The sequence below is a fragment of the Idiotropiscis lumnitzeri genome, chromosome 4 (genome assembly GCF_059441095.1).
Source record: "Idiotropiscis lumnitzeri isolate Australia: NSW breed Sydney's pygmy pipehorse chromosome 4, RoL_Ilum_1.0, whole genome shotgun sequence".
Taxonomy (NCBI): Eukaryota; Metazoa; Chordata; class Actinopteri; order Syngnathiformes; family Syngnathidae; genus Idiotropiscis; species Idiotropiscis lumnitzeri.
In genome coordinates, this window is record NC_142394.1 from 24,779,138 (window position 1) to 24,805,044 (window position 25,907).

A 25,907-nucleotide genomic window follows, 5' to 3' on the forward strand; every position below is an offset into this window, starting at 1 on the left:
GCAACCACAACGGACCGTTTGAAAGTGTTAGGCTATATTGAAGGACCAATAGAAAATAGACTTAAGCCACTACTCCAGTAGTTGGGCGAAATAATTACAACGCAGTTTGTTTGGATTTAACTTTTAAATTCGTGTGCATTTCATCTTTAAGAATTGTGTGTTTTATTTAAGTCCAATTTTATTCACGGTATATGTGCAATACATTTCAGAAGTAAATCATCTCCCCAAATTTAGACTCTTTAGTGTTCAAACTGTGCAATAAATCGTTATTTTTTTATTAATTAATGTCTTTATTTTTCACAAGACAATGGTCTCGCTTTTAGTGAACCCTGCTCTAGTGTATTTAAATGTTGGCAATTTGTGAAGAAGTATTTTCGAGTAGTGAACAGTTTGCGAAGGCAAGTGCAGTTGCGGCAAGTGGCCTTCTAGGGGGAGCCAGTCCTCACCGCGCCTCTTATAACATATCGAAGCAAAGAAAGAAAGGAGGGAGGAAGCAAGTGGAGAAAGAAGCCTCACCCCACCCCACGATGGCGGCCACTATAGACAGCAATACCGTGCAGGCACCCAAGAAAAAGCATCTCGGTATCCCCGAAGCGGTCTTCGTGGTACGTGAACGCCGGGCCGTCTCGCGTGGGTCATGTGAGGTGCCACACTTCGGCTGTGAGGGCCGTCTGGGTGCTCGTAGGAAGCGTTTTGGGCGCGTCATGCTAACACGCAGCTAAAGCGCTAACATGCAACTCCAAAGTGTGCGCGAGACCACCACTTCCATTTACGGGCTTGAAACTTTGGACTTGTTTTAGCTTCGCTGTGTGAGCAGACGTCAGCTTCTGTCGTTGTTGTCGATGTGATCAAACAACCTGAAAGTTGCGCTTAAATTTACATCTGGAGCTGAGCATCTTTCTACCATCAAGGACCCATTGATAGTCATTATTCTACTCAGTGTAACCCCTCATGGAGAAATGCAGTTGTGTATTTGTGCTACACAAGAGAAGCGGATGCTGTGCATGAGCCGGGCAGGTAGCTAATTTGTCTGGCTCAAGGGAACAACCTAAAAAGCGGACTCAAATCCTAACAACAGTGGTTGAGAAAATAGCAAAAACTGACGACCTGGCTTTTTATTAAAAAAAAGATATAAAATTCCCATCACTAATGCAATAAAATGAAATCAGGTCTGCAGGTTTCACTGATGTTTTATTTGAGGGAATGTTTCAGTCGGGCGTTTGTAGTTCTGGGAGTGTGAGCGATTATTTTTTTAATTTTTATTCACAAAGCATAAGACCTACTATTTTCAGTGTAATTGTGGACTTGTCTGTCTTGTGAACTGAATTGTCTGTTTTTGTGATTAAATGACATCTAAGAGCTGTTTGAGAGACCTTTTCAATAAACATTTGATTCTGCTAAAAAAGAAGAACTTAATTACATTGTAACGTAGAATACCCTAAATAAAAAAAAAGGTGCATGGAAACAGGAATAAGAAAACAAATTAAACTGCTCAGTGTTCTTATTCTCCCGTGTTGGATTTGGCAGGAGGACGTCGACTCGTTCATGAAGCTGCCTGGCAATGAGAAGGCGGACTCCGCTCTGAGGAAGCTGGATGAACAGTACCAAAAGTACAAATACATGGAAGTCAACCTATCGCAGAAGAAGCTCAGGTAAGCGGAAAGAGAGTCGCTAATCCGGCTGGGCCTCACTTCCTCCTCCCTGACGTACTTCCATCCTCTGCTGTCTTTCAGGTTGAGAAACCAGATCCCGCAGATCAGACAGACGCTAGAAATCCTGCGACACATGCAAAAGAAGAAGGTACACTTGCCTTTTTCCACTTTCTGTGTCGGTCTTGTGACTCGCCTAACTTTTCGTCCTCATCACCAGGAGACCACAGAGCCCATGGAGACGCATTTCATGTTGGCTGATAACGTTTACTGCAAGGCTTCGGTACCGCCCACTGACAAAGTGTGCTTATGGCTCGGAGTAAGACGACTCAGTGTGTGTGTGTGTGAGCGTGATTAGGAGGTGCACAGGTGGTGCTCACCTCAGATAACTAAATGCGGACCCCACCTCACAGGCAAACGTCATGTTGGAGTACGACATCGACGACGCTCAGGCCCTGCTGGAGAAGAACCTGTGCACGGCCTCTCGCAATTTGGAGACGCTGGAGGAGGACCTAGATTTCCTGCGAGACCAGTTCACCACCACCGAAGTCAGTATCCTTCCACCTGGACATGTCGGTAACGCTTCTGCGTGTGTGTGTGTATGTGTATGTGCTTGTTTTTGGTCGTGGATGGTACTTGTTGGCCTTTGACCCCCCGCTCACCTCAGACATGGCACGAGTCTACAACTGGGATGTGAAGAGGAGGAGCAGAGAGAACCTCCTCAATTCAGGGGACAAGTCTTAAGATTCAATGGAAAAAACCCGCCCACCCCACCGCCAAGTGATTTTTCTCTTCAATCAACATGCGAGACGGATCGAGGGCCGAGTCTATTTTCAGGTCCAAATGAACAAACGAGACTTTTTCAGTTGATTACAGTGGGGGGGACGCTGATGCCGAATTGTACATGGAGAATCTCCCCATGTGCTACTGCTCCTTCTGCACTTATTTTTGTGCTTTTTCTTCGGACTCTATTTATTTGTCTGCCATTAAACCACAAAAGAAAACAGCAGTGGGCCATCAGACAAAACTGAAGTTTGTCACTTGGAATCTTTCAGTACACGACAATTAGTACCCAAAGTCAAAAATAGGGCTGGGTTGGGGCAACTGGACACTCGATGCAGAATGTATTCACCACATTTCTCGTGTCCTGATCCAAGGCAAGCAGATGTGTGGATGCGTGGAAGAGGAGGGAGGCTGTGTGCTTAGCTTGGGAAGAGGGCAAAACAATGTCAGCAGGTCAAATAAAACATTTTGAACATGTTTGTGCTGCTGCTTGTGTCCCGGTATAAAATCACAGACTACCAACGCATCATGTCCAGTGGTTTATTTCAGAGACTATACGAACCACCAAATCGCACTTTTGACTTGTTTTCAGGACAGAGGACACATTCCAGCAGCGATTGCAACTTCCACCTCTCTGTTTAACTTCCAGGAGATGATATCAGTCAGGTGGATAATGGTTAAGATAACCCGATGGAGGGACGAGAGACTTCATTTGTGACAAATTACGTGATAGGGATGTACCAAAAATGGTCTGTGGCGCCATGGCCGCCCGGCTGCCGAGGACTGCCTCTCTGGCGGCTGTTAGGTTTTCATTTCTTTAGGTTTTCTCTTATGACCAAAAATTTTCATTTCGGTGCACAAGTACGTGGCTAAAGCAGGTAACGCATGAAATGTGGGTGCACACTTGAGTCCGTCTTGATGCGTGGAACGGCTTCCCTTGCCCTCCCCAAAACACAAGAGGTCCTGAATGAGACGCCGCCGACTTTTTATAAGCTTTCTGGCTTGCAATGTGTCTCCGCTTGAAGGAGTCCATCCAGATATGAATGCAAACACAAAAGTCAGTCCGCAAGCAGACAAATCAACAATCCCAAGTGGATCATGTTAGTGTGTGTCATGACTGAGTTGCATATTGGAGAAGACCCGCTTAAATTGTGGGAGTGTACTGGATTAGTATTTGGTGTCTTTCTCCACGAGCGATCCAAAAACGCTCAGTTGTCCGTCCGCCGACTTGCCCCCGAAGAGCAAAATAAATATCCGCCGGCCGGCCCCACGGCGCACATCAGCAAAGGCAGCGGCGGTCGCTCTTGGTCACCTCCTCGGAGGAGTGAACCACGTTGGGGACGAAGCCGCTTTTGACGCCTTCCCAGCCCTCCTGGATGGTGATCTCTCCGGAGCGCACCAGGGCGAAGATGTCTTTGGTCAACTCGGTGAAGGCTCGCTCCACGTTGATGGCGTCGCGCGCCGACGTCTCGATGTAGCGCATGCCGTACACCCCCGCCAGCCTCTCGGCCTCCTGCCGGCTCACCTGCAAAAAAAAAATTGGCCTCTTTCACACGACGGAGTGTTGCAGTGTAACTCACTTTTAATTCAAGATATTTGATGCTTGAAGTGAAGAAAGAAAACAACCTGATAACATGTTTGCAAAAGTGTGCACACCCTCTTATAACTGGGACGTGTGTGTGTTCAGAGTGAACCAATCAGATTCAAGCTGATTAAATGGGAGTCAGCACACACCTGCCACCATATGAAGTGACTGATTAACTCCAAACGCAATTCAGATGTTCTAGAAGGCCTATGTGGACATTTTTGTTCATTTTTAGAATACACCTGAAGGTATTGTGATTAACTCTGATCATAAACTGTTCATAATTCCCTCACTGGATTGTGTTCTTTTGGTGATGAGCAACATTGGGTTATAAACTGTTTGAATTGCGGTTCAACCTTGATTTTAAATTTTTCTCAAAAACACGTGGAGGAATATGCTCCAGTGGGATGAAACCAAAGTCAGGCCAATGTTGAACAGCTGAACTTTATTTGGGCAGTTCAGTTGTTCATTTTTTTACTTCCCTTCTGGACATTTTTGGTCCATCTTGTCACATTAATGCTGATTTTTATTTTTTAAATGAATGATCTTGGAGTTAGTTTTTAAAAGAAAATAAGCTGGGAATTGAACAGGGGTGTGTAGACTTTCCATAAGCACTGGGTGCGAGTTGTTTTGCCAGTTGTATTTTAGCCGCGCTACTTCCCCATTTTTGCATCGGGCGCGTCGGTGTGTGTCAGCACGCACCTGCCGCTGAGCATCCAGGTCGCATTTATGGCCCACCAGCAGGAAAACGATGCTGTGCGGCTGCACGTGACTGCGGGCCTCCTCCAGCCACTCGTGCACGTTCTGGAATGAGCGGCGGTTGGTGATGTCGAACAGGAGCAGCCCTCCCACCGAGTTGCGGTAGTACGCCCGAGTGATGGACCTGCGGGCGACACATCTCGTATGGCACTGCTGTGGATCTCAAGTTGCATTTTCATATTTTTGTCAGTTCCGCTATTCACATTTGCTAGACTTTTTCATCTGACAATTTCTCAACCTCAATTTGAGTTAATTGATCAGGAAATGACAGTCGGCTCAGGAAAACTGTTTCGGTTTACATTGTGTTACGTTGAACACTGTACATTTTTTTTTTCTACAATTGGACCTGGAGTGTCCTGAAAGGTGCCTACAAAAAAAATCTAATATTTTTATTTATGTATCCAGTATAGCCACAACTTCCACTTGTTGACTTTTCCAGTTTGTGTCATTTTAAATTAATACAAGCTTGTTCTCCTGCTGGAGCAAACAATTGAGGTGGTAATTCTAGTTTTCACACCTCCAGGCTGCAACACTTCTTTGTATGGCGTTATGTACACTCTTCCTCTCGTCATGCAACCCTGACTTTTCTTTCTTGCGCCACGCTCCTGTGACATCATCGTTTAGTGGATGTCCGCTGAGTTTTTCTTTAAGCTTCAGGCCAGCTGAATTCAAGGACAACGACGTAAACGCGGCCAAACCTGAAACGTTCTTGGCCGGCGGTGTCCCAAATCTGCAGCTTGATCCGCTTGCCCGGCTCGATCTCCACCAACCGAGAGAAGAAGTCCACTCCCACCGTGGGGTCCGACACTTGGGCGAAGCGGCCCTCGGTGAAGCGGCGGATCAGACACGACTTGCCAACCGTGGAATCGCCGATCACGATGAGACGGAACTGATACAGCCAGATGGCCTCCATGACTCGCCTCTGCACGGCTGTCGCTCTGTCACTCAACCGGTTCTGTCTTCTCGTCTGCGGAGGCGGGAACATTTCCCAAAGCAAGCATGCGAGAGAGAGAGAGAGAGAGAGAGAAAACAGCTGGAATGAACCAAGTCCTCAGTTAATCTTGAAATTGCTTTTAGATACTAGTTGTTCCTTCCGCAAACACGCTCGTACCACTCTTATCTCAAATGACCATTCGCCACTGAAATTAATGGAAATTCCATTCATCCAAAAATGTGTTTTTAACACCAAATATAGTACTCTGTAATCTTGTCCTTTGTACAAATATACAGTAATGGCATAATTGAGAAGAACACAACGAATTACAAACATATTTGATGCCTCGGTTCAATGGACATTGTGCTGAGCCTTCTGCTGTGCACATCTTGGCCACCTGGGGGCAGTACAATACAGACATGCTATACTAACTATAAATGCTCCTTATTTTGATATTAGTAATTCTTTGTTGAGGATTAAGTATATATGCCTGGTAGTACTGTTGTATTATCCGTCCATGTGTTGCGCAACCGTTTGTGTTTAAATATACATTGCTTAACGTGTTATCGCACTACATAACAAATGCAATTTGTTAGCCTGTGTACGGCGTTTTTGCATAGCTTGCTAGCATTAGGCGGACCGGACTTTTCTGAAACAAAGATATGTGGCTGTTTTGAATACCCAACCTGTACAATTTTATTAGTTTCATTTTTGAGGGTAAACTTAAACAAGGAGTGGCAACCAAAAGCTTGAATTTGCTTTTTTTAAATGAACTGCCACATTTTTGCCAGCTCTTTTTCTTTTCTTTTAATGAATTGTTCAATTTTGCCAGCAAGTCAGTCATGGTAGTAGCAGTCGATGACACTGCTAGCGTGCTACCGAGAGCCGCGACAGGTCAACTCTATCACCAGTCAAAAGAGAAAAAAAAAAATTCTTGTGCTTTTCTTTTCAAGGAATTTTTGGTGTTTTAATACTTTTTGGATGACTGGTGCCCCCCTCTGGCCCCGCCTCCTTTTCACGTGAATGTGTGACCTTCCCAAACCTGGGATTTCACTCTCAGGAATTTGGCCTACACCTGAGTGAGTGTGCGTATCTGTGTCACTTGTAAAAAGGGATGGCCTCAACTAGACGGATGAATACCAAACGGATTGGAGGATGATACTAGTCAATCTACGAGTACGCAGAAATATCAGTGGTAAACGGCAACAGTGGAAGATTCCTTACTAGTAAGACTTCCATTCGACTGGACTGAACTCTTAGTGCACTAGTAAGCTTGTTGTCCACACTAGTATAAAAAAATCAGCACAGTTGTACACTACATCATACTACTGTTTTCCAGACTGCTGACTTCTATTACTGTATGACATTTCTGATTTATGCACACTTGTAGAACTTACTAAACTGTTTCTTCCATTATTGTATGGAATTTCTGGGCACTGAAGAACAAATACATGTTACGAGGGAGGCAAAACTGTCCACTTGTTGACAAATATGTCAATTAGTGCACAGTTTTGCTTCACTAGTGACATGGAGTTGTTCTTCTCGTGTGCCATAAAGGAAGGCAGAAAACGGTAGTAGTAAGAGTAAACATTCAGTACATGTGTACATAAGGTCAATTAAGTGTAGTGTGGGATAGAGAAAAAAATGCTCAATTGGCTTTCCATGGGAGGGTGCCCTTGGCAAATAGTGCACCTGTGTCTTATCGACCTCCCCGAGGAAGAGCACGATGACAATTGCGAGGCAATTCTCTTTCATCTTCTGACAGAAAAACTTTGACTACGTTGTTGAAATGCAACGGACCTACTCGAATGAACCGCTGGAGGCGACGACAGAGGCGGCCGTGTAGGCCCCGAAGTTCCGGGCTGGGTGGACTGGTGCCCTCCCCGCCGCTGCTGGTGGTGGTGGTGATGATGCTGCGAAAGACACGAAACGTCGACGCTCACTTGGCGGCCGCACGTCAAACTCGCACAGTCATCCGCGTGTCATGCGTCCTCGGGCCGGGGGAATGGCAACGATAGCAGCATCATAACGCCTGACTCATCCCGCATCAGTACCACTACCGTAAATGACCGTTGTGAGGCGCAACGCGGAAGTCAAATACGTCAAAAAATGGAAAAATGAAAAATACAACAACAAAAAACAAAAAAAATATTTCGCGGAATACCTCGAAAACAATTTTAATCCAAAAACATCAAGAAGTGAGCATCTAAAAAAAACTGAACAACTTTAAACGGCAAAACAAATTAAAATAAAATGTGTATAACGCACGTTGCTTATGCGCACGACTTTTGCGCCACCCCGGAAGTAAACACACATCTGGGATATGTAGTTCATTCCGAACTCGAACATACGATTGACGTCATAGGTGGTGACAGACAGGGGGCGCGGCCGTGGTAGAGGACGTGCACACAAACCGCAGGCTAAATAGATAATAAAATTACAACTCCATTTTGTCTCTTTCACTTGGTGCAAGGAGCAACTTTAACTTCTTCTTATGCTGCAGCTGCTTCTTCTTCTTCTTTTTGGAACTCGTAACGTTTTGCAAATAGACTCACCATAAAAGTAAGTTTGTCCTCAACAATACTAACAGCAATTACAGGGCAACTTTGACTTACGAGTTGAAATTTTTCCGTGGCGAAGCACATAACTCAATTTAGTTGTCAAATTAAAGTTCCTAATTGAAATGAATTGAAATGTCAAGAATGTGTTCCAGACACCCCAAAATATTTTTTGGGGGGGGTGGGGTTAAGCGTTTTTAATCAAGTCAAACAGCACAGCTTTGGAGTAAATATAATAGACTGTAAAGAAATTTAATTATTTTATAAGCTCTAATTATTGACAAGCCAAAAGTCACAACAACACGTGTGTACCGCTATTAATAATTTTTGAATCTGTCTACTATTTTCTTGCCCATATTCCTCGTCATTTACTACATACTTTACAGTTTACACTGTTCAGTGGCGTGCTGTGGGGGTGGATAATGGGAGGGCGAACTCGGGCATCAACCTGCGGGGGTGGCAGGGTGGGAAGCATCCCTCGAGCTATACATCTCTTCAACAACTCGATAATAGACATTGCCACCACTATCACCAACAGGACTCAGACATTGCACTGAAGCTACAACATTTCTTATATGAAGTATATGAAGCTTGCTCGTATCTCAAATTTTGGAGTGAAAAAGTGTTCTTGTGAGTGACCCGTCTCCTCACATTAGAGTCGTCGCGGCATTTGAGCCTCGGCCATGCAGCCGCAGCAGCGTCTCCTCAAAGTGCTGGTCATCGGCGACCTGGGGGTGGGCAAGACCTCCATCATCAAGCGTTACGTGCACCAGGTGTTCTCCCAGCATTACCGGGCCACCATCGGCGTGGACTTTGCTCTCAAAGTGCTCCAGTGGGACCACGGCACGGTGGTACGTCTACAGCTGTGGGACATTGCCGGTGCGTTGCGACACTTTTTTTTTCAACTTTCCCAACTAAGCAGAAATCATCCAAACAGAAAAGACTGTAGATAAAACACTGCATGTACTTGTATAGCAAATCAGTATTCTCCCCAAAAAATCTTGTAATGTGATTTTAGCAAGGAACAATTAACACTGCATAATTTGATGCTGATAACCATAGAATAATAACCAAATTATATTGTTACGTAAAGATTTTCATCATTCACGGCAACTCCTTTTGGTGTGCACCTTTTCACCACTGGGGGTCAGTATAATACAGTCATAAAGACAAATAAAAAAAGACTTTCACAACTACTTTAAGTGACTCACTAAACTGTCGTAATAATAGTTATTTTTTGCAGAGGATAAAGAAAATGCCTTTGGGTATATTCTTGGGCACCATTCTAAATACCTGTGGCTCTAAGTTCTAACACAGCGATGATTTTCTCATGGCTTGAGCGACAGCTCGCCACAAAGCGGAAGTCTCCTGGCCATGACGACGCATGTTGCAAGTCGACATGGTGACAAGCTTTTTTTTTTTTGAGAACAGGGTCGCGTGTTTGTGTTAGTACAGCCGCTAGATTGGCAGCATGCGGAACCCGTTACAGTCCACGATAGAGGCTCGTCTATACATTCACAAAAAAACAAAAGGTGCATTTTCCTAAGATGCTCTTCTCTGTTCGTTGATAAGGAATGAGTACATTTTACTGAGACGGTAACATCTGGTGAAATTTTCTTGACTTAAATTAAGAGTGTGAACGCTTTTGCGATCTGGGCTTCTACCTTGGTAAATTAAGAAAAATGTGGAAACCAATTTGTCTCATCCACATTGTTGACAAAAGCAGAATTAGGCCCCAAATTTGAACGGCCACATACCTGACCCCAGTCCCGACGCTCCATCAGGTTTTCTGCAACGTAGCAATCAGATGGAAACAAAGGCGTACTTTATTTCCACGAGATGTTAAGCAATGTACCCATTTATGCAAATGACATTAGAATGTTTTCCGAGCTCACATGAGCGCTGTGACTGTCACATGCGAGCGTTTGCAAGACGTTCCCATCATCTTTTGGAATCGAAACCGTCTTTGGACCTTGATGCCAACCTCATCCTTCCTTCTCCCACGCAAAGGACAGGAGCGATACGGCAACATGACCCGCGTTTACTACAAAGAGGCCGTCGGCGCGCTGGTCGTCTTCGACATGACCCGGATCTCCACCTTCCAGGCTGTCCTCAAGTGGAAAGGAGACCTGGACTCAAAGGTGAAATAACAAGAAGGAAAACTGGCGTGCATTTTCCTCATGTTGTTGTTGTCGTTGTCAGGTTGCCCTAAGCAACGGGAGGCCAGTTCCGGCTGTCCTGTTGGCCAACAAGTGTGACCAGCGGCTCCTCGGTTTGTGTCCCAAACTCCCCAAACTGGAGAATTTCTCCAAGGATTACGGCTTTGTGGACTGGTTTGAAACCTCAGCCAAGGTAAGACTGGATGTCCTCCACCCGGGAAGTCATTAAGTCCAAAACTGTTAATTTGACTAAAGAGGGATTTTTTTTTAATGAATGATGTGGTTCTTTATGTCAAGTGGATAGCAAAAGAAAAAGAAAAACGAGTCCAGGAAAGCCTACGAGAACAGCTGAACTTCATACACTCCCATTTAACAGACTGAATGTCAGTGGAACACAGCCAAATCCCAGTTACAAGAGGGTGTGCACACTTATGCAACCGCATGATTTCACTTTGACTTCACCTCACAAAAAGTTCAATTTGAAATATAATTGGTCACACAGTCTCATTTTTCAACACCCAAAACTCTGGCGCTTGAACAGGGGTGTGTAGACTTTTTGCATGCGGCGTGAAACCGCTTTAGAGTCATGTGGGAGTAGCCAATGAGTGATTGGGAATCGTCGTCCGTCTGCAGGACAACACCAACATCGACGCGGCCATTTTGTGCCTGGTGAAGAACATCATGGCGGCCGAGGAGGAACGTGCGAACAGGAGCGAGACAGACGGGGGCGTCTTGGTGCTGCCGCGCTTTGACTACGGTGCCAGCGACAGACCGCTGTCCGGATGCTCCGGATGTTCCGCACTCAAGGCCCGTGACAAACATGGCGACTGAATCTCTAGCAAAACACCGATGCTACATTTAAATGTCTATTTATTTATCTCGTTGCTATGGACGCTTTTCATCTGGAGCGGCGCAAAGATTTCAATACAGCAGCGCGGTGCACTTCTGACCCCGATTGCTAGATGGCGCCAGCACACTTCACAACATCAATTCACATTTGTTTCCTTGCAGTGGATGGACAACATCAGTAGGTGGCGCTGATTCACCATTAAGTTGCTTTTCTTACCTCCAAAAGAAGAACATTTGGGCACAGTCTTGTTTTTGGGCTCTCATTTTCTGCGTTTGCATCTTAAGTGGAAAGCAAATGTTATTACTCTGATTTTACATACACTACAATACAGTTAAGTGTAATGTCTCTTATGAAAAAATACGTAAAAAAACTAATTATGGTGTTGTTTTTGGGGGGGAGGGGCTGCAACGGATTAATTGCATTTCCATTTATTTAAAATCAACAAAAATTATTTGCGCTTCTCCTCAAGCACAGCACTCTCTATTTGTTTGATATTAATTGCGGACGATCCACCAGCTGACGTGTTGTAATTATGCAAATGCAATGACATCACTAATTGTTTTTCATATCAGATGGAAATGTCTAAATCAGAGATTAGGGATTGATGAATGCGTAGAGGCAAATTCCCTACTTACCCCAACATCTGGATTTTTGGTGAAATTTAGCTTGACGTTCTGTGACATCATTGTTGACAAATCACATTCAAATCAAACTTACCTTTTTGCACCTTTCCGATAAAAAACTGCTCACAAGTCAGCTTGAAGCCCCCGCCGACATGTTGGTATCGTGGGAAGAGGAGGAAACGTGTTGCCTCCTGGGAGAGGCAAAAATAGACACAACTTAAGTACGCGCCACAAAGTCTAAACATTTCAAAGTCACTGCTAATATATTTACAGACCCCAAACGTTCAACTCCTTTTGGTTCTTCTCATTTTCCCAAATTCGCCCGCTGGAATCTCACACCTTGCAATCGCCCTCAGTGGGCTCTGGTTAGCCTCTTCACTTCCTGTTTCTTCCAACACACACACACACACACACACATACTCGTCTTTGCCAATTGTGAGGTCCACTTAATTTTAGTACACACCCACGCACACACACGCACACACCCACACACACACACAGCTGGCTTGTGTCAGCCACACTGCTTCTTGATGAAGTGTTTTCCCACAACTTGGGAAGCAGATGTATGCTTTTTGTCTACTATTGGGCTTTTTTTTTCGTCTTTTCCCGTTCCTTGAAACAATCAGAAAAACGCTACGCATACAAGTCGACGCCTTTATATGTGAGATGACGAGGAGAGTGGAGAAGCGGCAATAAAACAGGCCAAAATCCAGATGTCAGGTGTGGTTCTGAGCAAGAGCCAATTTGCATACTAAGTGTTATTTAACCGAATGCGAGACCGTCGAAATAATAAATCTTAAATCGAGATTTCAACATTTCTACAGCGGTCGCCGGACCGAAGCCCAAATAGAAAATTCTATCGAACCTGCTAACGTGAGCAACCAGCGATAGATTTAACCACTTTTCCCAAATGTTCTGATCACCAAACGTTTCCCGTTTTCATCTTGGGTGCTTACTGCCTCGGCCCAAAAAGGGAACATTACACGAGTGCTCCATTCCAAAATGTGACCTCATAAATGTCACATTAGCTGCCCTCTAATAAATGCAAAGTACACACCCACATCTGTTTCTCCGTGTTAATCAATTGGCCTCTCTGGACTTTGAATGATTTTTATCGGCGCCTTTCCTCGCATTCTTCTCCTGGAGCCTGGCTGCCCTTTCAGGGTCAAAGGGAAAAGAAGGTCCCGAGTTGGAGGGGGGGGGGGGGGGGGGGTCACGTGTACGAGCGTGTGCAGTGAAGGGTTTCAGGAAGAGGCTCAGCAAGCCAGCCACATTCCAGAAGAAGAAAAATGGCAATTTGGGGGGGCTCCTAGGAGGTCATGAGAATGTCCAGCTTGCACGCACAACACACACACCATGTTCGAACTCCTTTCTTTCTTTTAGTGACAGTAAAAGCAGTTTGTTTGTTTGGTTCGTGTGCTTCCATTGGAAACATTTGCGTGGGATTGAGAAGTGCGCGTAACGTGAGATGAGCTGACAGCGGGTGACGATGAATGTTTTCATTGGATGGGCCAGTCCGAGCCCCAAAAAAAAAAAAAAAAAAAAAAAAAGTGGAAGGCCGGCTTGATTCCAGACTTGTCACTATGGTTTGTTTTGTTAGGCTTAACTTTCCGCTTTAGCCTCGTAGCACGATATGATCGGGGTCACTTCTATTTTTCATCTTCTTTGCAACTTTTTCCATCCTCGGGGGTCGCCGTTTACCATGATTATTCGTTTTCATCCAACTGGATCTAAAACGATATAGAATTTTAAAAAAAACAAGAAAAAAAACCACGCCAAATTATTTCAATCGTACTTCATTTGTTGCAGAGAAGACAAAAAGACGACAGTGAACATTTCACAAAAGTAAGTTCTCATCCTAGCAGGCCGGGAATCTGAGCGTGCCTGCTCACAGCTTCGTCCAAAACCGCACCGAGAGGAGACGGCCGCTTCTGGAAAGTACACATGAATCTCGATCCGGCTGCCTGATGCCGACAGATTGTGCTCTTAACAAAAATACTGAAAAAAAAAAAAATGTCCTGGGGCGCCTCTCCGCGGTGATGCGGCTTCTCCCGTGCCGTCAGAGAGCAGTTGTCGATTTGACTTTGGAGGAGAGGACCTGCCTGAATCTCCTCTTCAGCTCCTGCATGTTGGGAGATTTGGGCCGGGCGAGGTGGAGACCTCCTCTTCGCTTCTCGCCGTTTCCTCCGCCCAACGCCCGGGACACCTGCGCCACAGACATCACGTGACCCACAAACAAAAACATCCACCGGGCATCGGCTAATGGAAGCGCACCTCGTGACACAGCTGCAGGAAAGCCGTGTGGACGCCCTCGTGGTTCTCCCTGGCTGAGGCCTCAAAGTAAACGCCGCCTGCGGGAAGGCGCAGGATTCACGTCTATTTTCGCCGCAAGCACTTTCCCCCCCCCCATCATCTCTCCAATTGGACAAATTCTTTTTCAATCCTGACGGAACCACATCACGCAAAATACGCAGTAAGCGGCTCCCACCTAGAGAGGACGCTAACGTCTCGCCTTCGTCCGCCGGCACTTGCCGCGCTCGAAGCAGGTCACTCTTGTTGCCGATCTGCAACAGATTACGCAGCACATCAGATTAGCGGGATTATCAAAGGCTCACCTGCAGGGACGCAACAGTCTGGGAGGACGAGCATGAGAAAAGTAGCAGTGGCGGGCTGTGTCATGTTAGGAAAGTGTTCGGAATTCCAAGACCTGGTTCCTGAAATCAATCCAAAATGGCGTCTCATGTCATGTTTCGAGATGATGCTGTAGCCATTACACTGAATTTGCCTTTGAGGATTTCATACATAAACTCATTCAGTACCATTGACGGATAAAGCCGTCAAAAAGTACATTCATTTTATCTGGGCTTGCAGTGAATGAGTAGGAAGTTAAAAAAAAAATATACGGTCGAGCGGAAGCAGCACTGGTTGGCATCCAAACTTGCCACTGACCAGTATGACGGGAATGTTTCCCGAGGGGTGGATGCGTCTGACGTGTTGGTACAGTGGCCGGATGGTGCGATAGCTGCTGTGGTCCGTGATGGAGAAGACCAGCACGTAGCCGTCGGCCCAGTAGATGGACCTGCCGGTTGGAAAGCGTGTCAGCAAAGCGTTCGCAAAGTCAACACGCGTGCGCCGGCGGTCGCCTGACCTGTTGATCTGCTCCTGGCAGTAGAGGCCCTCGGCGTCGTCCTGCGCACAAATAATCATCAAGTGTTTGGGAATGGAGGACATGTCTGTGGAGGGTCGGGCGGCAAAATGACAGGAACTTTTCCATGAGAATTGAAGTCAATTTATAGACGGGATATTAAGAGTGTGAAACGGTTTTGCAAAAATTGACAGGAAGCCCTTAGCGACTCGTGTGGTGGCATCAAAGTTCCACAGCCCGCCATGGCGCCACAAGGAGGGGCTTCCTCAGCCCTCGTTATCGTGCCAACGTCGGAAGCAAGCGTCTCAGAGGACCCGGCTTTGTAAACACGCTGCTCCCCCGAAAGTGACGGCGAGCCGGCGGAACGGCCTAAAAATCACATCCTGTCCCTTCACATTCCTGACCTCACTTGGAGATAAGTGTGCACAAACAGAAAGTGGCATGTCGCTTATCTGTCAACAGCACGGCCCTGACGGGAAGCACCCAGCGCGTACCTGCAGAGCCACGCAGGGCGTGTCCTGGATCTGAAGTGACACCTCCTCACCGTCCAGGGTGACCTTTCGGGAGTAGAGCGCACCTGTGTTGGCTTCATAGTCTCCAATAAAGCGTTTTGTCAGAAACCTGACGATGAGAGCTGGAAAAAAATCAGAGCGAGCTTTTAGAAAACAAATGCGATGACCTCCGTGTCACCGTTTGTTGTCAGCGAAACCGGAATTTCCCTTTTTGGGAAGAGTCTCAAACAAACAGGTTCAAAGTCCCAAGTGGAAAACTGATGCAACGATCACCAGGGCAGGTCATCGAATACACGAGGAAAATGACAATAAAAAGTTCATTGAGTGAAAATAAACCGGGGGGGGGGGGGGTCCAAACGAAGACCAGGTGGTCTTTTGCAGCCTGACATCACCAATTATGAGACTCGGGTCGTGTCGCTTCACAATAAATCATATGCAATGTGTGAAAACGGTTTGTACATTAATGCATTTTTTTCTCGTCAAAGAAAAATGTTGAAAAAATGTATTTTGATGCGATTCAAGATACGAACGATCTTTGGAGAAGGTTTTGAACACCCCCCTTGCAATAAACCCTCAGTAATCCCAGAGGAAGGAATTAATATCATCCCTCACTTGTCACACTTGAACCCAGCTGGCAATTCAAACATTTGCATTGGACTCACTCACCAGTTTTTCCGACGTTGCTTGCCCCGAGCACCACGATTTTCACCGTCTTGTTTGGCACGCAGTCCGGTATCGGGTACTCGGGGATGGGCAGCAGCAGAAAGTTGGCGGAGCCGCTGTTGTTCATGGCTCCCGGTGCAGGGAAGGGGTCGCTCCAACCAGCAGCATTGACCTCGGCTCCGTGTGGGAAAGAGACCACCCTCCTCCTCTTCCTCCTCACAGCGCCGAAGACAAGTCAGTCCAGTATTCCCAGAACGTCCCAGCTCGCTTATCCTTGGATCTGCTTCTGCTTGCAGGGCAACACTTGAAAGCTGCGCCAAACGCATGCGGTAATGCTCCAAAAGCGAATACAAGCTCCAGGCCAGTCCGGGTGGAGGCGGGAGGATCGTGCGCACGGGGCAATGAGCACTGCACGGTGCAGGGAGAATGACGAGGAAGAGGAGGACGAGGAGGAGGCAAACTTCATTCAATGGACCGCCCCAAAAAGGAAAAGTTTTTTTCAAAGCCCATTTTTGGTTGATTTCAGAGGCGGAGCTACGTGGTGGGGATATATTTTGAAGTGAAATTTTAAGAGTTAAGTCATTAAATAAATATTGTGTATTTATAAATAAATAGTGAGGAATTATAAAATTAAAAAAAAAAAATAATAATAATAATAATACATGACATCCGTACTGATACCAATTTCAAGGTTTGACACATTGTCGAATCAGAAAAAAAAAAGTTTTTTTGTTTACCAGTTTTTGTCATTGTGTTGAATTAAAATTTATACGTCAGAATTACTCTGTATCGATGAGTTCTCAAAGAGTGAACACTCGTACTGGTATCATTTTGAAAAAAAGTGGTATTGAATATTCCTTTTTTAAAAACAGTGAAACAATACTGAATCAAATATTGACATGTATTGACGTTTTAATAAATATTTAAATATACAACTTGAAATAATTACACAGTTATTACAGTATGTATTCACAGAGCAAAATATTGAATTGAAAAAAATATTTCAATATTGAAATAAGGATTGAAAAAAATAAAAAAAAAGCTCAATAATTAAAGTCACATTTAATTATTTTATGAAATGTTGGCAAACTACAGCATGACATTTCACCCAGATTGAATTATTTCTTACTCAATAATATTAATTCCATTTTTTTATTTTTATTTTTCTGTTTATTGAACAGATCAATCCATTTAAAATACCATTTTAGGAGAATAACTAGTGTACAAAACATCACTGACTTTGAGTCGGAACGCAAACTGCAAGTGGAATTATTTGCAGATGAATTTCATCACGCAAAAATAAGCAAGCTCACTGGAAATCTTTTGTATATTTTTATAAGTCTCCGTCGTCCTCCGGCTCTCCCTCGGTTCTTCCTCCCTCACACCAGACAAACCCTGCCCTCAACCTCAACCAGCAGGAAGCAACGAAGCTCCTTGAAAGCCTTCTTAATCTCGCGTTCCACTTGCTTCATCGGGATCTTCATGTACGCCGCTTGTCCGTTGCACCCACGACAGACCTCAACCTCACTGCCCATGGTCCTCATTAAGACAAACTCCGTCTACAATCTTCAAACGTAGCGCGTCTGCCTCCGTCACGAGTGAAGGAATTGTCATCCCGTCCCAGATCCACTGGTGAATCTCTCCTCTTTCATCTTTAACTTCTTCAAACAACAATGCAGGAATGGGAGCGGGGGGCGTTTATTATGATCGCGATATCCATCCAGCCATTATATAATGAAACACTTTATCTTGTAAATGTAAGATGTCATCTTCTGTAAAACACTTAATTACAGCTGCGGCTGTTGCCAAAGCAATATATAAATAAAGTTGAGTTGAGACAATGAAAAAGTCCTCAAGTGCACTTCTAGTTTACTGACTTGACCCCAGCAAAAAAACAGCCCATTATCTAGGATCACACAAAAGCGATTTATTACCACTTGCACTCTGAAAAACATTTTAATCCAACGAGTCACACCAAATTAAAAACATGGAAAGAATTAAAAACAAAACAAAAAAAACACACCAAATTTCGCCAACATGCTGCTCTGTTGTGTGTCATAATCCACTCCATTCCACTTAATCATATAGAAGATGTCCTTATTAGTAAAAAGTCAGCCCATGTTTTCACTGCGACCATGCTTGCAGTCTGTGGTGCTTTGCCTCTGTTCGCGTGGGGGCCGGGGTCAATGCTTGACACTCTAGGCCACACCCACACCAAAGGGAATATTCGGACAGCTGTGACTTTTCTGATAATTTTTAAACAAGGTGGCAATAATCAAAATGAATATAGCCATGCCATAACTTTATATTTATTTTCTTATTAAATCATGACTATCACTCCATCACACGTCAAGAACATGGCTGAGAAGTCACTTTTTATCATACCATCCACAGTCACAGTTTTCTGTAATCAAACGCACACAAATATACCAATCTTGCACACATGCTCATAATAAAAGGAACAAAGCTAAGTAAAAAGAAACATTTCGAACTTTTAAGAATGAAGAGATTTTTGAGTCATTGTGGTTTTTGATGTGATGTAAATGAATGGGCCAGTGATCGTAGTTTTCAAAATGGCGTCAGCCGTCAGTGACAATTGATCACTCTGGTTGGTTGTCAGCTAGCAATACGACCAATATGAAGTAAAGCAACAGTAGATGTTGTTTCGGCACCACCTGCGTTTTCTATCCTTGTCCAAAATTTATACGAACTCTCTCCAATTTGTCACAGCATGGCAAGTTGTGGCATCAAGTTCCACATTGCGAACACAGCAGGAAGTTTTCTTAAATTACCATCAAAATAAAACAATTGTCATTAAAAATTAATATATAAATAAATTGTGTGAAATGCTATTTGAGATGTGTGGAGGAAGAGGGGGGGCGATATGAATAGTCAAGCAACTATAGTTGTGAAAGGAAAGGAATTGTTCATTTCACTCGAGTGAAGGGAAAAAGGCGTGCCCTGTCCAACTTGATAACCGTAGTAACCCGGGCAATCGAAACCTTAATAATGGATGTAGAATATTTACGCAGACAACTTGGCTTTGATTTGGCCATACATCCGCCCTCCGCCATATTGGATGTGGCGGCAAACAATCTGGTGATTTTAACTCTCCACGTCATCAATTTTTTTGAAGACGCGTGGCTTAGCAGAGTTGGGGCTAGTCTCTGCTTGTCATGAATGTTGTTTTTTTTATATGTGTATGTTATTTTGTTTGATGTTGCATGTTGTTTGTAATGTTGTGTTGATTGGATTGCAATAAAAAAAACCTAAAAAAAACATCAGTGTCAGCACAAAACCTTCACCGTACTAAAAGATGACAGTTGTGTGCTGACTTCCATTTAACGCGAGTTTGAATGTGATTTGGGTAATTTTGAACACATTCACACTTATCACACATTATATGCACATTATATGAGGTTTTTTTACTTCCCCTCTAAATTAGATCCAATAAGAAATGAAAATACAGACTTTGCCATTAATCGGAGTAATAAATTCAAGTCAATCGAAAGATAAAAAAGGGATTTTTTTATTACATTGCCACATCCAATGTGGCGGCACCGCGGACGTGCGTTGTAGCGTTTTAGGCGTCATCTTCTCCATGTGCATGGTGCGTACGGGGCAAAGTAAGCTTTGAAGCATTGAAGCCTCGAATCATTCCAGCCTCTCCCGGAACTGGACAGCCTCTTCGGCAGGACAGTGGACATTTCACCGTCAGGGTTTGGTCCAACATGGCGGCGCACGGATGGAAATACTGATGACAGTCCGAAAGATCGCTTCGATTTGTACGATGGTAAGAATTTGGCATTTTGGGCTCCGCTCTTTGCTGTGGGCGATAAGCTAGCCGCCGCACTAGCCTGCTTGCTAAACACCCACTACACAATAACAACAACACACTTTTAATGCTTTAAGCACTACTTTCGCTTTGTATACATACCAGAAGCGGGGACGTCAGTGAGCCCCGCAGCACTTTAATGCTCGTATCCACCGCTCTGTGACTCTACGTTTTGGGTTAAAGTTGTTTCTCGCTCTTCCCTTGCCATTCATGTTGGGTTGGACGTTAGCACGATCATGATTTCCACCGCCTGTCATGTGATGGAAGCTGTAATGTTTCCACGCGTGGAGAAGGCGGACGAAACGAGCTTTGGGAGTTGCTGATCAACATGTGCTTCATGATAAGGTCAAAGTTGAAAAGGAAATAAGAGTCCGAAGTGTACTTGTTGTCTTTAGGACTCGGATTCCCAATCTGCCGTGAGGAGTCACCCAATCACCTAATTTTATTTGATTAATGATCCGAAAATGACGGGTTGCTTGCCAACAATTTAGCTTCATCATCTGCGTCATCTATTTACAATATTGTGACAGACAAAACAATAAAATGCTCTTGCACTCGATGGCAAATGCTATGAATAACCCGTGTTGTCATTCATACGACATAATAAAAATAATAATAGCTTTGTGCAGCAAGGTGACAATATTTCCTCAAAATGACAGTTTTTCCAAACTGATAAGTCTGGTTGGTGTGACTTGATTATATCTCAGCATCTTTCACCGGCTATTTGCTTTCGTCTGCGACTTGGGAAGCCCTTTAATTGGCCAACGGGTTACTAATAAAAATGGCCATTTCACACAAATTTACACTTAATTGGACTCACTCCTTCTGAATATTTTTTTTTGTCCTCCACAGGGCGCCAATGCCTCTGCCTTGGAGAAGGAGATTGGACCAGAACAGTTTCCCGTGAATGAGCACTATTTTGGCTTGGTCAATGTCAGTATCTCACTCTTGTCTCCACTTTGATGTGCAATTTGTTGCAACAAATATGTCTCTGTTCCCCAGTTTGGCAACACCTGCTACTGTAACTCAGTGCTGCAGGCTCTCTACTTCTGTCGCCCGTTCAGAGAGAAGGTGTTGGCTTACAAGGTAAAGCGTCGTAGAGTGAGTCTGGCGGAGTACCGCTTGGCTCACTTCTCTGACACCTGCCAATTTTTGCGCTTGCAGGTGCAGCCCCGACGTAAGGAGTCTCTCCTCACCTGCCTGGCCGACCTTTTCAACAGCATCGCCACGCAGAAGAAGAAAGTGGGAGTCATCCCTCCTAAGAAATTCATCTCTCGGCTGAGAAAGGAAAATGGTTGGCACTTTTTTTTTCCTTAGTGAACTATGTAAAACTTGACTAAAACATAAGATCAAAATTGAGGGATTATGAAGTAGGGAACGATGAATCATTTATCATTCCCTCCTCCCTAAAATTAGTGCTGCACTGACAGTGTTGTCACAGTTTAGTTATCTTGAAAAAGTCACTTAATTACTTAACAGATGACTTCATTTTGAAAGGTATTTAAGTTAGAGACACACTTTCTAAATTTCATCTAAAAAATATTTTGAAAATAATCTCTAAACATTTTGAAAATAATTTCTAATCAACATTTATAATATAATATATAATAATATAATTTTTTACAACGATTAAATCTGCTCTCACACAATCTGGTTGGTCTTTCTCTTTGAGCTTGAGTGCATATGCGCAGCAATCTTTGTTTTTTAATTTTCATGTACCGTTATTGAAGCTAGATAACACTCTGTAACAGCACGGAGTGTTCAACAAACCTTGAATGTTTTTTTTTTGTTGTTTTTTTTCTTTTTTTTTTTGCTGTCAAACAACATGTAAACGCAACTGTATTTCCATCTTAAAAACGCGACTGTCTCGCCTTCCTCCCTTGCTATCTATGCACACACGCGTCGTCAATGTGCTGAAAACGATGATGTCACACCCTCAGGCGGGAATGTCAAGTTGGATACTCCTACAATGCATTTCAATATTGTTCAAGTAAAATTTCCCTTTCTTATGTTCCATAATGAATAATTATTTCTTTGACTTTAGTGAGCACTGAGGACTATAGTGTTAGGTACAGGTGTCCGCCTGTATTATATTATATTAAATTATATATTAATAACCTACATATGGAAGTCGATGCATTCTACTTATTAGAAAAGTAACTGTAGTCTGATTACATGCCTTAGATTAGTCGTTACTCAAAAATGTACATATCTGGAGTCACATGTCACTTGGTAATAATGCATTACCGGAGTTGGAGATAACTTCTGTCGTGATTTGGCGCCAGATAATAAAAGTGGACTTGACTGGACCGCATCCCGCCTTCTCCCTGCAGAACTGTTCGACAACTACATGCAGCAAGATGCCCACGAGTTCCTCAACTACCTCCTCAACACCATCGCAGACTTGCTCCAGGAGGAGAAGAGCCAGGAGGGGCAGCAGAACGGAAAGCTGGTGCAGAATGGCGGCGGAGGAGGCGGCGAGGTAGTCGTCGTCGGAGGAGGAGGAGGTGGAGAGGGCGAAGGCGGGAAGGAGGCGCAGCAGACGTGGGTCCACGAGATCTTCCAGGGAACGCTAACCAACGAGACACGCTGCCTTAACTGTGAAGCGGTGAGTGACATGAAATAACGCCTGTCTCATGTCAATTGACATGAAGCGAGATCTGGTCCGATGTCATTGAACCAAAAGATTTTATTGGGCTGTATCAATGGCAACACGCCAATTATTGGAAGAGCCCTGAATTGTTCTGCCGGTTCCTGTACATGTCTGGCATAGATGACCAAAGATACCGTGATCGAAGAAATTGATTCCCTCCAAAAGCTTTGTAATTGCCTTTAGATTGCACTAGATGGCGGCAATGCACTAATTTTGTCTCAATAAAATTATTCAACTCATTCAACACATTTCTTGTGCACCAAATGCCACGTGATGGTCGTAAAGCATTACTTTTGTCTAAATGAAACCCGTCAAATTCACTTCAGCTCAATTCTGTGGCACGAAGATGCCAAAGTTAACACTCCTGCTTGCCTCACTACGTTATTTGCCGTCAATAAATCAATTTCGGTCCAGTTCAGTGATATTAGATCATTTCCCACGGCACACGTGATGAATTCACCGGTTGTGGTACCTAAACTACAGTCAGTGAATCGTCTTAGTAGGCTGTGTGGCTGGTGATGGTGATGATGATGTCACACCACTGTTGCAGGTGAGCAGCAAGGACGAGGACTTCCTGGATCTGTCTGTGGACGTGGAGCAGAACACTTCTATCACGCACTGCCTAAGGTGACGGCAATAATCCTCATCTAGAATGTACTAGTGCAGTCATAGAAAGCCGCATTAGTTAGCGTTACCAAATTTATGTTTCTAGTGAAAGCACTAGATGTTAATTATTACAGTTTGTAATGTACGAGTGGTACACAAAACAATGGTTTACTATTAAAGTTGAAATTTGTTGGTGCCTGATTAGTGAAAGGTGCCGCCTCACAGTGAGAGACAGCATCGGGCGTGGGTTCGATCCCGGCTCCGGCCATCCTGCGTGGAGTTTGCATGTCCTCCCCGTGCTTGCGTGGGTTTCCTCCGGGTACTCCGGTTTCCTCCCACACTCCAAAAACATGCATGGCAGGTCGATTGAACACTGTAAATTGCCCCTAGGTATGAGTGTGAGTGCGGATGGTTGTTCGTCTCTGTGTGCCCTGCAATTGGCTGGCGACCAGTTCAGGGTGTCCCCCGCCTACTTCCCGAAGATAGCTGGGATAGGCTCCAGCACCCCCCCTTGTGAGGAGAAGCGGAACAGAAGATGGATGGATGGATGATTCGTGAAAAGTACAGTGGTTCTAACATTGTTCCCTGGTGATTCTCAACGTCCGCTTAATTGTCTTATTTATTGAGGACAAATTAGACATACTAGTAGATAGATCTTAAGGAGTCCATGTGACTGGCTCTTTGACCGTCTCCTCTCTGGACCTTGCAGGGGCTTCAGCAACACGGAGACTCTGTGCAGTGAGTGCAAGTACTACTGTGAGCAGTGCCGCAGCAAACAGGAAGCCCAAAAAAGGTTGGCTGCTCTTTCGCAAGTGTTTGGTGGTGAGTTTTTGCACGGGTTAGACAGGTTTCCTCTTCTCAGGATGAGAGTGAAGAAGCTGCCAATGATCCTGGCGCTGCACCTGAAACGCTTCAAGTACATGGACCAGCTGCACCGCTACACCAAACTGTCCTACCGCGTGGTCTTCCCTTTGGAGCTGCGCCTGTTCAACACGTCGGGAGACGCCACCAACCCGGACCGCATGTACGACTTGGTGGCCGTGGTGGTGCACTGTGGCAGGTGGGACGCAACTGGGACCTCCGGCTCGCCTTGTCTGACACTTTCTGTTTGGCTCACTCGTGCCGTGTCCCCCGCAGCGGGCCCAACCGAGGTCACTACATCACCATCGTCAAGAGCCACGGCTTCTGGCTTCTCTTCGACGACGACATTGTCGAGGTGCTTCTGTCGTCCGGTGTCTTGCCTCTCATCCAAACACTGGATCATTTTCTCAAACAATCTTGTGTTCTTCCTGCAGAAAATCGACGCGCAGGCCATCGAGGAGTTCTACGGTCTGACGTCTGACATTTCCAAAAACTCCGAATCGGGATACATCCTCTTCTACCAGTCCAGAGACTGAAGCGGCCCGTCGTTGAGATTCAAGCGACGGAGAGCGCGAGAGCAGAGCGGTCTGGCCTTTTTTTTTTTTTTTTTTTTCCCCGCAGTCGGAGTTTAGCGCCAGATCGCCACCCGGGATTGATTGAGACATCCCGGCGGCCTCCGGGAAGACGGCCGCGAGCCACGCCTGAGCTCAGCGACTAACAGGACTCTTTTTAGGTTTGCATATTCGAGCGTGTGAAATTAGCTGGGAGCATTCCGTTTCGTGACACGCTCACGGCTCACGCGGCCCCTCCTTCCCTGGTGACTCCAAAGAGGTCTCGCGTGAATTTCCGAAGTCTTTGTGTTGCGTTTCACACGCGTTAACCTCGCTGAAGGGCTTCCGGCACGCCAGCGTTAACCCGACACTCAGTCGCTCTGAACGTTCCGTTGCCGAACGGCAAACTCGGGCACAGCAACGGGGTCCAATCAGAGCACGGCGGCAGTCACGCTTCCTTCCACGACTGCTGTGCTGAACTGTCCAGTGGACCCCCCCTCACCCCAATCCCCTCCTGCACATTTTGGTTGACTTTGCCGTTTGCAGCCAGGTCGGCATTGCAAATGAGAATCTGTCGTCAGTTGCCTTACCTGGATAAATAAAAGTTCCATAAATAAATATTCAGCATTGGTGGATTCACCCCGAAAGTGAAGAAATGCTAGCTTGCCACACGTGTCGTTTTGGGGAAGACTCAAAGTGCACAAATTCAATCAAGGCATATGACGTTATTTAAATATTCATGATATCATGAATGTTTTACTCATTTTACTTGGCTGTCACACTTCACTGATGGCCCTTGGGAGATGTGAAATTTGCTTTTACTTTCATTTGGGGAGAGTGTGCATGTGTACATATATAGATATTATCAGAAGCGTAAATAAATGTGTGCTTCAAATGAGACCAAACATGGTGGAATTATTCAATATATGAATAATTAAACTCAATCATCTAATATATGGCCTTGACTATTGTTATGGTGCTTTATTTCGTCAAATGCTGCTCTCGAATGGTTCAACAGTAATCAATTTGAATAAGTAAAAAAAATAAATAAAAAAAAAAAGCTTTGACAATATTGGGTCAAAATACACAAAAGAATGGAGCGTCACAGCACTAATTATTGATCAGTACCACAACCGCCACTTCTTAGAGCAGGTGTGGGCAAACTACGGCCTGGGGGCCAC

General features: G+C 44.8%; 5 protein-coding genes and 1 long non-coding RNA gene across 7 annotated transcripts; 3 read left to right on the top strand and 3 right to left on the bottom strand.

Moving 5' to 3' along the window:
- Positions 1-436: 436 nt before the first annotated feature.
- On the top strand, positions 437-2,909 carry vbp1 (von Hippel-Lindau binding protein 1). Its single transcript, XM_088292552.1, has 6 exons — positions 437-605; positions 1,528-1,652; positions 1,734-1,800; positions 1,870-1,968; positions 2,063-2,201; positions 2,317-2,909. Exons 1-6 carry the CDS (start codon positions 528-530, stop codon positions 2,391-2,393), a joined length of 585 nt encoding a protein of 194 aa, XP_088148678.1. The 5' UTR covers positions 437-527; the 3' UTR covers positions 2,394-2,909.
- A 49-nt stretch (positions 2,910-2,958) lies between these two features.
- Positions 2,959-7,789, bottom strand: LOC148338710 (ras-related protein Rab-39B). Of its 2 annotated transcripts, none has more exons than XM_088292551.1 (4): positions 7,515-7,789; positions 5,475-5,743; positions 4,720-4,900; positions 2,959-3,957 (listed from the first exon to the last, which is right to left on the bottom strand). In XM_088292551.1, the coding sequence occupies exons 2-4, from the start codon at positions 5,687-5,689 to the stop codon at positions 3,712-3,714; spliced, it is 642 nt and encodes a 213-aa protein (XP_088148677.1). In that variant the 5' UTR covers positions 5,690-5,743; positions 7,515-7,789; the 3' UTR covers positions 2,959-3,711. The 2 variants fall into 2 exon arrangements, with proteins under 2 accessions (XP_088148677.1, XP_088148676.1); XM_088292550.1 differs by having other exon boundaries at positions 7,511-7,788.
- Positions 7,790-8,100: 311 nt separating this feature from the next.
- Positions 8,101-12,227, top strand: LOC148338711 (ras-related protein Rab-38). Its single transcript, XM_088292549.1, has 5 exons — positions 8,101-8,272; positions 8,925-9,147; positions 10,279-10,409; positions 10,471-10,620; positions 11,061-12,227. The coding sequence occupies exons 2-5, from the start codon at positions 8,952-8,954 to the stop codon at positions 11,256-11,258; spliced, it is 675 nt and encodes a 224-aa protein (XP_088148675.1). The 5' UTR covers positions 8,101-8,272; positions 8,925-8,951; the 3' UTR covers positions 11,259-12,227.
- On the bottom strand, positions 8,466-13,095 carry LOC148338712 (uncharacterized). Its single transcript, XR_015842784.1, has 3 exons — positions 12,176-13,095; positions 11,494-12,091; positions 8,466-10,397 (listed from the first exon to the last, which is right to left on the bottom strand). It is a non-coding gene; the product is annotated as an uncharacterized LOC148338712 (long non-coding RNA).
- Positions 13,096-13,680: 585 nt separating this feature from the next.
- On the bottom strand, positions 13,681-16,657 carry rasl11a (RAS-like, family 11, member A). Its single transcript, XM_088292548.1, has 7 exons — positions 16,224-16,657; positions 15,540-15,679; positions 15,049-15,089; positions 14,850-14,979; positions 14,389-14,464; positions 14,175-14,251; positions 13,681-14,106 (listed from the first exon to the last, which is right to left on the bottom strand). The coding sequence occupies exons 1-7, from the start codon at positions 16,345-16,347 to the stop codon at positions 13,960-13,962; spliced, it is 735 nt and encodes a 244-aa protein (XP_088148674.1). The 5' UTR covers positions 16,348-16,657; the 3' UTR covers positions 13,681-13,959.
- Positions 16,658-19,846: 3,189 nt separating this feature from the next.
- On the top strand, positions 19,847-25,682 carry usp12b (ubiquitin specific peptidase 12b). The gene is made up of 10 exons (XM_088294954.1): positions 19,847-20,013; positions 20,908-20,988; positions 21,058-21,141; positions 21,220-21,349; positions 22,389-22,663; positions 23,259-23,335; positions 24,024-24,107; positions 24,177-24,374; positions 24,452-24,530; positions 24,610-25,682. The coding sequence occupies exons 1-10, from the start codon at positions 19,966-19,968 to the stop codon at positions 24,709-24,711; spliced, it is 1,158 nt and encodes a 385-aa protein (XP_088151080.1). The 5' UTR covers positions 19,847-19,965; the 3' UTR covers positions 24,712-25,682.
- The last annotated feature ends 225 nt before the right edge of the window (positions 25,683-25,907 follow it).

What these genes read in the sequence shown, in the direction of transcription:
- vbp1 (XM_088292552.1), top strand. Translation starts at nt 528, where the DNA reads ATGGCGGCCACTATAGACAGCAATACCGTGCAGGCACCCAAGAAAAAG. An exon ending in GACACATGCAAAAGAAGAAG is followed by an intron (nt 1,801 to 1,869) that starts GTACACTTGCCT and finishes CCTCATCACCAG; the next exon opens with GAGACCACAGAGCCCATGGA. An exon ending in GTTCACCACCACCGAAGTCA is followed by an intron (nt 2,202 to 2,316) that starts GTATCCTTCCAC and finishes CGCTCACCTCAG; the next exon opens with ACATGGCACGAGTCTACAAC.
- LOC148338710 (XM_088292551.1), bottom strand. Translation starts at nt 5,689, where the DNA reads ATGGAGGCCATCTGGCTGTATCAGTTCCGTCTCATCGTGATCGGCGAT. An exon ending in GCCGGCCAAGAACGTTTCAG is followed by an intron (nt 4,901 to 5,474) that starts GTTTGGCCGCGT and finishes TGTCGCCCGCAG; the next exon opens with GTCCATCACTCGGGCGTACT. An exon ending in ACCTGGATGCTCAGCGGCAG is followed by an intron (nt 3,958 to 4,719) that starts GTGCGTGCTGAC and finishes TTTTTTTTGCAG; the next exon opens with GTGAGCCGGCAGGAGGCCGA.
- LOC148338711 (XM_088292549.1), top strand. Translation starts at nt 8,952, where the DNA reads ATGCAGCCGCAGCAGCGTCTCCTCAAAGTGCTGGTCATCGGCGACCTG. An exon ending in ACAGCTGTGGGACATTGCCG is followed by an intron (nt 9,148 to 10,278) that starts GTGCGTTGCGAC and finishes TCCCACGCAAAG; the next exon opens with GACAGGAGCGATACGGCAAC. An exon ending in AAGGAGACCTGGACTCAAAG is followed by an intron (nt 10,410 to 10,470) that starts GTGAAATAACAA and finishes TGTCGTTGTCAG; the next exon opens with GTTGCCCTAAGCAACGGGAG.
- rasl11a (XM_088292548.1), bottom strand. Translation starts at nt 16,347, where the DNA reads ATGAACAACAGCGGCTCCGCCAACTTTCTGCTGCTGCCCATCCCCGAG. An exon ending in AAGCAACGTCGGAAAAACTG is followed by an intron (nt 15,680 to 16,223) that starts GTGAGTGAGTCC and finishes ATTTTTTTCCAG; the next exon opens with CTCTCATCGTCAGGTTTCTG. An exon ending in GAAACATTCCCGTCATACTG is followed by an intron (nt 14,465 to 14,849) that starts GTCAGTGGCAAG and finishes AATCTGTTGCAG; the next exon opens with ATCGGCAACAAGAGTGACCT.
- usp12b (XM_088294954.1), top strand. Translation starts at nt 19,966, where the DNA reads ATGGAAATACTGATGACAGTCCGAAAGATCGCTTCGATTTGTACGATG. An exon ending in TCTATCACGCACTGCCTAAG is followed by an intron (nt 23,336 to 24,023) that starts GTGACGGCAATA and finishes TGGACCTTGCAG; the next exon opens with GGGCTTCAGCAACACGGAGA. An exon ending in GTGGTGGTGCACTGTGGCAG is followed by an intron (nt 24,375 to 24,451) that starts GTGGGACGCAAC and finishes TGTCCCCCGCAG; the next exon opens with CGGGCCCAACCGAGGTCACT.